General features: G+C 48.0%; 1 protein-coding gene across 2 annotated transcripts; it reads left to right on the top strand.

Annotated features, from left to right (window-relative positions):
• Positions 1–762: 762 nt before the first annotated feature.
• Positions 763–9687, top strand: LOC128094503 (cytochrome P450 2A8). Of its 2 annotated transcripts, XM_052712915.1 has the most exons (9): positions 763–942; positions 1168–1330; positions 3224–3373; positions 4083–4243; positions 5407–5583; positions 6908–7049; positions 8128–8315; positions 8883–9024; positions 9506–9687. In XM_052712915.1, the coding sequence occupies exons 1-9, from the start codon at positions 763–765 to the stop codon at positions 9685–9687; spliced, it is 1485 nt and encodes a 494-aa protein (XP_052568875.1). The 2 variants fall into 2 exon arrangements, with proteins under 2 accessions (XP_052568875.1, XP_052568876.1); XM_052712916.1 differs by lacking the exon at positions 1168–1330 and having other exon boundaries at positions 763–952.
• The last annotated feature ends 927 nt before the right edge of the window (positions 9688–10614 follow it).

Genomic DNA, 10614 nt, shown 5'->3' with positions numbered 1-10614 from the left:
CTGTGTAAGGTTCCAGAGACACATGACTCTAGCCTGACCCCCCTTTCCCCCCACATGTGGGCTTTGGAAAATATTGGTTATATGGTTACACAGTGTCAATCATGGTCTCACTTTGCGGCTTTTTAAAGAACTCTTGGTACTGGGAGACCGTACAGCATCAAAGCTAAGATGAACACCTGGACCCAGGTTCTGACTGCACGATTCTACTGGACATTCCATATATGTCACTTGCCAGGAACTCCATACCCACAGGTCTGGATCTTCAACTCACCCCACATCTTCAGATAGTGACCCTGGAATCTCCCCTCCTAATACGGTTAACCTATGTGCCTTCTCACAAAAGTGTCTAATTCTACAGCAAGCATGTTCTGTGCAATCAAAATGCAAACCCTTGGATTCTTTCTAAAACCCCAAATCCATGTCTGTTAAGTACTTTCTCTATTTGAGACCCTCAACCCTCTCTTTGGGTGCTTTACATGCAGATATAAGTATCTCTTCCTTTCTGGAAGTTTCCTAATCACACTCACATTCTGTTACGCAACCCTGGCATCCTTTCTCCTCTCCTAGAATCCACTCCATGAAAACCAGCCCAGAGGTTGACACCTCCTCCTTCTTTGCTGCTGGTGTCACAGCCAAGGCAGTTGCATGACAAGGCAACAGTTGGAAGGAAATTATTAAACAGGAGCCAAAATCTCACCTCAGCTTAGAGTATAAAGGCTCACTGTCCCAGGTCATCATCTACCTGTCCCTCTCACTGCCACCATGCTGGCCTCAGGGATGCTCCTGGTGGCTGTGCTGACCTGCCTCAGCATCATGATCATAATGTCAGTGTGGAGGCAGAGGAGACTGTTGGGGAAGATGCCTCCAGGACCCACCCCATTGCCCTTCATTGGGAACTTCCTGGAACTGGACACAGAGAAGTTTCGTGACTCTCTTTTAAAGGTAGTACTGGGCAGGGAGAGGGGTGAGTTTGGGGTGCGGAGCATGCCCGGTGTGTCTGGGGTTCTAAGGCAGCAGACCGACGAGGTCAGAATGCGGACATAGGAAAGGGGGCGTAGGGGTGTAATAGCCAGCTAGCTCCTAATGCATCCCAAGTACCTGACATCAGGACATCGGCAGTTCAAAGAATGACTCCTATAACTAACTCCTCGCATCTCTCTCTCTCAGATCAGGGAGCAGTATGGTCCTGTGTTCACTATCTACCTGGGGTCTCGTCCTGCTGTGGTACTGTGGGGGTATGACGCAGTGAAGGAGGCTCTGATTGACCAGGCTGAGGAATTCAGTGGCCGCGGAGAGCAAGCTTTCCTGAACTGGTTCTTCAAAGGCTATGGTGAGGGTGACAGCAGGTGAATTAGGCCAGACAGATGTGTGGCTGCAGGTTCCAGGGTCTTCCCCCACTCACCTGCACAGTCCAAGCTCTCTCTCTGGTCTTTGATCCATTTGCCTGTTCAATGCTAATTTGCTCTGTGTACCTCTGAATTGTTTTAGAATTTCTACATCCTATTCTCCCTGCATTTCTGTGTTTCTGTTAGTGTCTCCCTGATTTCTCTTGCTGGGTATCCCTTCCCAGATCTTACAGACTTCAAAAAAATTTTTTTTTTAATTTTTTTTTTTGAAACAGGGTTTCTCTATAGAACAGCCTTGGCTGTCCTGAAACTCCCTCTGTAGACCAGGCTGGCCTCCAACTCAAAGGTCCATCTGTCTCTACCTCCCAAGTTCTGGGATTAAAGACATGCACCATCACTCTCTGGTCTGTTTGTTTGTTTTTAAATAAAATGGTTTGCTTTATTCTTAACTCTGTGTGTGTGTGTGCGTGTGCGCCTGCGTGCGTGGGCGCACGTGCGCATGCACTCGTGCCTGTGTATCTGTGTCTATGAGGGCCAGAAGAGGGCATCAGATGTCATAGAGCCAGAGTTACAGGCACTTGTGGAATGGGAACTGAACTCTGTTCTTAGCTCAGCAGTTGCTGACCACTGAACCATTCCTTCAGCCCCAGACTATGCCAACTCTTTTTATTCATTCTTCTCTCGTACAATGCATGCCAACCAAATGCTCCCCTCCCTCCATCCCTCCCAGCCCCCTCCCCACACCCCCCAAAACCCACTGCTCCTGTTTCCCTTCAGAAAGGAGCAGGCCTCCCAGGGATATCAACTTAACTCTTAATGCCTGCTGGGATCCTGCTTTGTAACTTCAGGTTTCAACTTCATCCCAGAATCTTTTCAATTAGTCACTCTTAGCAATGTGTTCTCCAGCAACCCCTTCCTCTGTTTCTTCTTCCTCTGTGAAAATCTTACATGATGTCTGTTTTAGAGACCCATGTCTCTAGACTCTGCCCATATTTCTCTTTATCTAGTCCAGTTTAGGACCAGTCACAATTTTTATTTTGTTTTTTTTGACAGGGTTTCTCTGTGTAGCCCTGCCTGTTCTGGAACTCACTCTGTAGACCAGGCTGGCCTTGAACTCAGGTCCACCCGCCTCCACCTCCAGAGTGCTGGGAGTAAAGGGCACACCACCACACCCGGTTTAGTCAACGATCTTTAAATCCATCCAAATCTCATGTCTTGTGATCCTCTTCCTTCTCTCCTTTAGATTTTCTCCTTGTCTCTCTGTGTTGCCATCTATCCAGACACAGCCTCTCACTCTCTCTTTAAAAAACATTTAATAATTTTGTTTTGTTTTTTGAGATAGGGTTTCTCAGTGTAGCCAGCCTGGCCTGGAACTCACAGAGATCCATCTGCCTCTGCCTCCTAAATTCTGGGAAGAAAGGCGTGGGCCACCACTGCCTGGTTTAATAATTTTTATTTTTTTTATATTTCTTTTACCTGCATGATGTCCATGTACCATGTGCCTTCCCGGTGCCCATGGAGGCCAGAAGTGGGCATCAGATTCCCTGGAACTGGAGTTACAGACTTCTGTGAGCTAACACATGGATTCAGGGAATGAAAGTCTGATTAGCTAGAAGCTAAGTGCTCTTAACTGCTGAGCTGTCTCTCCAATGCCTCCTTCTTCTTTTTACTGTTGTCTCAGTGTCTCTGTCTCTGATACTCAATTTGGATCTTTCTCAAGTTTCCCAGCTCCCTGGCTTTCTCATTCTTCCTTTTACCCACCTTTCCCATTCCAGCCCTTTGCCCAACCCCACCACCCTCCAGGAATTTGTCAGAGGTACCAGATTGCCCAAATATACCTCTCTAACCTCTTCCCATGCTTGTGTTTGGCTCCGCAGGTGTGCTGTTGAGCTCCGGGGAGCGGTCCAAGCAACTCAGGCGCTTCTCCATCTCCACACTGAGGGACTTCGGCTTTGGCAAGCGTGGCATCGAGGAGAGGATCATAGAGGAGGCGGGCTTTCTCATACAGGCCTTTCGGGACACAAACGGTAAGGCGGAGGGTCACGGAGTACATAAGAGAAACAGCAGATTCTGAGGAGTTATGTGTAGATGAATTTCTAAATCGTCTTATTAAGTAAAAAACACGGAGGCAAATATAGGGGCGAAAGCCGTAGAGAGATCACGGAAATAGGGAAAGCCACCAGCCAACCTTACCTCACCAACTCTGCAGCTTCCAAATGCGCGTTACTTCCTGTCTACCCACGCACATATGCCTTGCTGTTCTGATTTGCTTCTGCCATCTGATTTACTTACTGTCCAGCTACATCACTTCCTCTTCCTGCCCAGCTCTGTCACTTTCTGTCTGTCTGTACAGATCTCCAGACCTCCATGGTTAACTAGTGTTGGATTAAGGCGTGTGTCACCACACCTGGCTCTGTTTCCAGTGTGGCCCTGAACGCACAGAGATTCTGCCTCCTAAGTGATAGGATGAAGGGCGTGTGCTACCGCTGCCTGACTTCTTTGTTTATTTATAATGGCTGGCCTTTTTCCTCTGATCTCCAGGCAAGCTTTATTTACTAAAGCACAAATAGAATATCACCACATTTCAGCACAAATAAAATATCACCACAGTGATGTGCTGAGACAGACAGTGGGAGCGTCGGGACAGGCACCCAATCTCTGGTGGTGCTAACACTGCCATCAGCTGAGCCCTGGTTCTCCAACCTTCTTCCCTTCCAACTCTGGCCCGACTCCCAGGTGCTAACATAGATCCCACCTTCTACATGAGCCGAACCGTCTCTAATGTCATCAGTTCCATTGTGTTTGGGGACCGATTTGAGTACGACAACAAAGAATTCCTGTCACTGTTGGGCATGATGATGCGGAGTTTCCAGTTCACAGCTACTTCAACTGGACAGGTAACCAGTTCAAGCCTCAGCTGGAGCCCCTATGAAATCCTCCCACAGAATCCTGGCATGGCCACCAGTGCCTCGATCAGACATCCTTCTCTGGACATGATCTCCTCAGATACGCTCCCATCTTGGACAGCTAAAGAATGAGATCAAATCCTAAGAAAGGTACCAATACGGAATCCCCATGGCAACTGATTATCTCAACAGATGCCAACCAAATCAGAGTGTGCAACTAGACACAGCCCTTCCATCCAGCCTTCCTTCTGGGGCAGGTGTTCCCTCCCGAGTTACCATAACCTCTGACAGTTGCTACTACTGAGCCCTTCTGGATGACTTCACACACAGAGAAATGGACCCAAATTTATATCCTACCACTCACTTTAAGTAGCTTACAACAGGCTAAACTCCAGCTCCAGGAGATCCAACATCTTTAGTACCTGCAATCATGTACACACACCTATGCAGAGACACATACACACAATTAAAGTAAGTGTCACAAATGCTTTTAAAAATATTCATACTAGGGTTACCTGTTCTGTCCACATAGAGAAGTGAAAATCTGAACAAGTACCTCAGCTGAGACTCCAAACACACAATGACCTCGATACGTTAAGTACACACACCCACAGACATGTTCTCCAGCCAGGGCCATTCAGTGTCTCTTACGGGAGTACTCTAGGCAATGTACTTGAACACTCAAACACTTACACCCAAGTTTTCTCCACTGTGACACTGGCAAACAACCTCACTTAATGCTTAGACACATGCATAGCAACCCAAAACCCAAATGCAAACAGTTATCTGGAAAGCTGTGCCAGTCTGGCCTTTCTGAGTGCCTAGCCACTTGGGGGTTGCCACAACAGACCCACCCAACAATGACACACCAAGATGTCTTTCCATCCAACCTCAGTTGAATACGTACATGGGTTTCTGCCTTTATCAGTTTTTACCCTAATAGCTGATGCTGCAGATATGCCCCCGTCCATCTTACCCAAATTTGTGGATAAACCCACATGGAAACATAATCACGTGTTCCCTTCAACCAGCAGCTAAATACCCGGGAAGCAGAGGAAGGTTTTGAAGCCTTCTCCGCTCTTTCTCAGGTCCTATTCCCTTTGGGTCCTGATGCTGACAGCTGTCCTCCCACTGTTTCCTCTCTCCCATCCCAGCTCTTTGAGATGTTCTATTCAGTGATGAAGCACCTGCCAGGACCCCAGCAGCAGGCCTACAAGGAGATACAGGGGCTGGAGGACTTCATAGCCAGGAAGGTGGAACAGAACCAGCGCACCTTGGATCCCAATTCCCCCCGGGACTTCATCGACTCCTTTCTCATCCGCATGCAGGAGGTGCTCCCAGTAGCTATTGGTGGATGGTTCAAAGCCTGGGGTTGGGTGGGGCAGGAGCAGAGGATCATGCACCTTAGCTCCCAGCATAGTAATCCTCACCCCTCTCATCATGATTAATGCCACTCACCCATCTACTGAGCCCTTATGAGAGGACAAGTGTGTGCAAACATGCACACCAGACACTCCCACGGCGCCACCAGGTGCCAGGCACTGGTTCTCAGTGGTTGACAATATTCACCCACTTAGAACCAACACTGGCTTGGGAGCACATTCCACTCTGCACCCAGGTCTAGAATTAGGAAAACACAACCCAGAGACGTTAGGCTGCTTGTCTGGGGTCAGGCTGCAGGGAGCAGAGGGCTCTGGCTGAAACCTGGTCTCTGTGGCTCCAAGGTAGGGTCCTTCAACCAGCATTGTCTCCAATCTCTCCTACCCTGGTCCTCAGATAACCCATGTGAATAGGTGACCTGGCTTCACAATGTGATCCCAGAGGGGCCTCATGTTCACATGTATGTCCATTCCCCATCTTTAAGAAATAAAATGAGGATTTATGTAATCTGTATTTCCAAGGATCCAAAGTGAGGCTGGAGAGAGGCTCAGGGGCTAAGCGTGCTCGCTGCATAGGTGTGAGGATCCGATTTGGAATCACCAGAACCCATGTGAGGAGCCATACATGGGAATGGGTGCCTGCTCTCTCAGCATTGGAGGGTGGAGACATGTGGATCCCAAGAGCTTGCTGGACAGTCAGATGGCAGACCCTGTCTCAAAGGAACAAGGCAGAAAATGAGAGAAGATACCCAATGGTCTCCTGTGGTTGCCTCATGTATGTTCATGGGTATGGACATGGACATCCACATGCACATATGTACCCACAGATAATCAGCATGCACACACACACACACACACACTCACACACACACACACACACACACACACACACACACACTTGAGAAGGAGTAAGATGCTTCCACTCCAAATTCTGATTCTCCATCTCATAGGAACTGCTCCTAAGTTTCATCACCCCTTTGTCTCTATCCTCTCTTTCTCTCCCCTTTCTTACCTCCTCCTCTTTCTCTCCTCTTTTTTAAAACATCATTACTATTTAATCAACTTCCAACTAAGTTGATAGCAAAAGGACAGAGATTCACCCGGGGAAAGACCAAGGAAGAAGTTCTTGGGAAGAGCCATCACCTGGGGAGAGCTGGTTGATCAGGGTCTCTCTTTCCACCTCAATCTGAACCAAGATAAGTGAATCCAAGGGAAACTTCCAGTAGTTCCCCAAGGAGTGATAATGGACTCATCATAAATGCCCATCTCCCTATAGGAGAAGAAGAACCCCCAAACTCAGTTTCACATGAGGAACCTGTTGACGACCACACTGAACCTTTTCTTCGGGGGCACAGAGACTGTCAGCACAACCATGCGTTATGGCTTCCTGCTGCTCATGAAGAACCCTCACATTGCAGGTAAGGCTACAGAGCACAGGAAAGTGGAGGCCGCATTGCCCCACCCCCCAATGTTCCAGAAATGGGCTACCCTAACCCCAGCTCTCCCAGATCTCTGGGTCCTCAGAAAGTCTCTGATATGCAGAGACAGGAGGAAGACTGATGTGATAGACATCCACTTGTTAGTGCTGATCACCATCTGACCGGCTTCTCCAGGTTCTTACCATCTTCTTCTGAAGAAGTACAACAAATGGCAAAGCCTTGAGGGATTTTTCCAATTCAAGGGGAAAGCAAAATGAATAGCTACACTGCAGAGGAGCAGTGGGCTGAGCAGGATTTGCTGAGAAGAAGCCCTGGTTATTGTCTAGGATTTCCCTTTGTGGGTTCAGGAAGAGGAAGAGTTGATTGGTAGGGATAGGGTGTGGGTAGTTCTGTGTTTTGATTGATAGGCTTGAGTTATATAAGCTCTGTTAATTAGGCATGTTGTTTCCCACAGTGCATGTAGTATTAATCATGGGCATGTCCAATCACATGCAGGCATAAGATGGTAAATGGGTCGTTTTCCCTAAAAGTTCACTCAAAGATACAATTTGCTTTACTCAGCATGCACCTAAGCCCTGCTCAGGCTGGACTGGTCCACTGGCTCTAGTTCTGGGATATGTTCAACGATGTTGCTATAGTGATGTTCCAGGTCACTGGGATGCATGTGACTGGTTGCCTTGTTTAGAGAAGGGTGTGTCTGGAGCGCAGCATCAGTGGGCATCCTGGGGTGCTAGTCTGTCCCTGCAAACTACCCATCTTAAGCCGAGTCTCACTAGCTATTTTAACATGGTGAAGGCCTGAACCAATTTGTAAACTACTCTCCATCATACAAGGTCCCTTATCTGTTCTTCTTGGGTCATTCTCTAAGTCTCTTTTGCAAATGCATGTGATTCTGGCCCAAGAAGGTTAATGGAACCCTACTCCAGCACCAAATATGGCCAAGGTCTACTGCCAATGATCTACAAGACGCCACCCATAATTCCACAATACCATTTGGACTTGCATATTTAATCTATATTCCCTTTTTTAGACACATAAGCATATCTTCTCTTCTCAGCTAAGATGCATGAGGAAATTGACCAGGTGATTGGCAGGAACCGGCCGCCCAAGTACGAGGACCATTTGAAGATGCCCTACACCGAGGCTGTGATCCACGAGATCCAGAGATTTGTGGATGTAATTCCTTTAGGTGTGCCTCGTAGCACCACCAAGGACATCAAGTTTCGGGACTTCCTCATCCCCAAGGTGCTGCTCTGCCCAGCCTGAAGGAACCTTCAGGAATATTCCACACTGTCCTTCCTTCTCAAGCAAACATTTGCTCCCTCATCATACCCTTTCAACCGAGCTGCTCAGAGTCCCCTGGATCCTGGGTCTCAGATTGTCCAGGGATCAACCCTATGTTTAGCAAACTCCTGTTGTAAGGAACATGAGCCCATTTCTCTAGAACTTGTTTCTTATGCTGAAGAGTCTCCTGTCCTCTAAGCATCCTGCCAAGGCACACAATCCCTAAGCATCCCAAACCCTCTGTGTCCGGGAGTGTGAACCTCCCAGTCCCAGGACCTCCTAAATTGATAGGCACGAGTTTGCTCATTCCCCAACAACCTGTCCCAGGAGACACAGAGTCTGTATCGCTCCAATGATCTTAGAAAGCATGAACTGCCACTTCTCCAATAGAACCTGTCCCAGGGATGTTAACCTCACATTCCCCGATGCTTCTCCGTCAACCTTCTCCTCTTCCTTCCAATCCTGTGAGCTCCGAGGATGCTCATCTCTCATGCGGCCTCATCAGTCCCCATGGCTCCTCTCTTTCAGGGCACGGATGTTTTGCCCATACTGAGTTCTGTGCTGAAGGACCCCCAGTTCTTCTCCAATCCCAACGACTTTGACCCCCAGCACTTTCTGGATGACAAGGGGCAGTTTAAGAAGAGCAATGCTTTTGTGCCCTTTTCCATTGGTAAGAGGGCCCTGTTCATACCCACAGGGCTAACACGTCCTGGCTCCTCTCTCTGAAGTGTGGTGTTGGACCGGTCTCCAGTTTGGAATTTACTGTTGGAGTCTGCCTTCCAGCCAACCAAATGCAACTTCCTTGTGGACTCAGGCCAAAGGAGAATCATGATCAAACCCCTTTCAGAGATAGGAAAAATCAAGGCTCAGGCTGAGTCTGAGTCATACAGACAAGATTTAGTAGGTGATAGCAGAGCAGCCATACTCGAGAGTCTATTAATTGGAGGGGCATTTAGACTTCTCATTGTGCCAGCTTGTCATGGGTCACCTTCCCCTGCCCCATGTACAAGGGTTACAGAGGCTCAGAGACATCCTTCAGACTACAGTGCTGCAGGCCCTTCTCCTTGGTGAATCCAGCTGCCGACCTGGCATAGGGTGAGGTGACATGACAATTGGCTTCACTTCCATCCTCTACTTCTTCTCTTCTCCAGGAAAGCGATACTGTTTTGGAGAAAACCTGGCTAAGATGGAGCTCTTCATCTTCTTCACAACCATTATGCAGAACTTCCACTTCAAGTCTCCACAGGCACCCCAAGACATAGACGTGTCCCCACAATGTGTCGGCTTTGGCACAATCCCTCGAAGATTCACCATGAGCTTCCTGCCTCGCTGAGCAGGAACCCTGCTGGGTAGAGACACTGAGCATGTCCAGAAAGAGGGAGGGGCTAGTGGGGTGGGTCCAATGGGGCTAAAGGAAAGCATGAAAATTAGAGGGAAATCTGGGGCTTGATGTGTTACACCCAGAGAACAACTGAGTAGAGTGCTCACCTTCCTGAAGACGGCTTCTTCAAAGGTGGGATGAGAGACTGGGATACCTGTCCCTAGTATCTGAACACTGATGGAATAATTAAAGCTATTGTTGATTGCACAAGAGTTCGGTGTGAATTTCATAGGAATAGCAATACACTGTCTGCTGTCTTAGTCCTCAGGAACCCACATGGGAAAGGGAACTGTACTCATGTCTGTCCGACAGATGACAAGATTGAGGTTTAGAATGTTCAAGTTACTGGCCTGGCTAGGGCTCACTCCTGCTAATTCCATTACTTGAGCATTACAAAACAGGGCAATTGCCGCCAGTGTTAGGCTAGCCTGGGCTATGTTGTGAGGTATAGGCCAGATAGTGCTAGATTGTGAGATTCTGACTCAAAGATTAAAAAAAGAAAGAAAAAACCAATAAAAAGAACTTTTAGGTAGGATAGTTGACTAGAAGTATTTTTGTGTGGTCTGTTGAAGACCAGTAAGGACAAGAAAACCGTAGACTCCATTCCAAAGGGAGACAAAGAGGGGAAAAGCTTTAGCTTTGGCAGTCCACAAGGCATTATAGGCCAGCTGAAGGCACAGAAAGACCGAAGGATGATGCACCAGAACCAGAAGGCTAAGCTGAAAACAGTGCCAGCCATATGGCTCCTCAGGAGCAGGAGGAAAAGCAGAGGACTCATCTAACTGCGGCCTAGATACACAGGAAACAGCAGGACTGGTCCCGCTGAAGATATGGAAATGGGTGAAAGGTCAGATGAGGATCTCAAAAGGTTTCTAGCAA

Source organism: Peromyscus californicus, unplaced genomic scaffold (genome assembly GCF_007827085.1).
Source record: "Peromyscus californicus insignis strain IS unplaced genomic scaffold, ASM782708v3 Scaffold_4__1_contigs__length_199733344, whole genome shotgun sequence".
NCBI lineage: Eukaryota > Metazoa > Chordata > Mammalia > Rodentia > Cricetidae > Peromyscus > Peromyscus californicus.
Note: the sequence above shows the minus strand (reverse complement) of the source record. Positions and strands in the feature narration are given on the sequence as shown.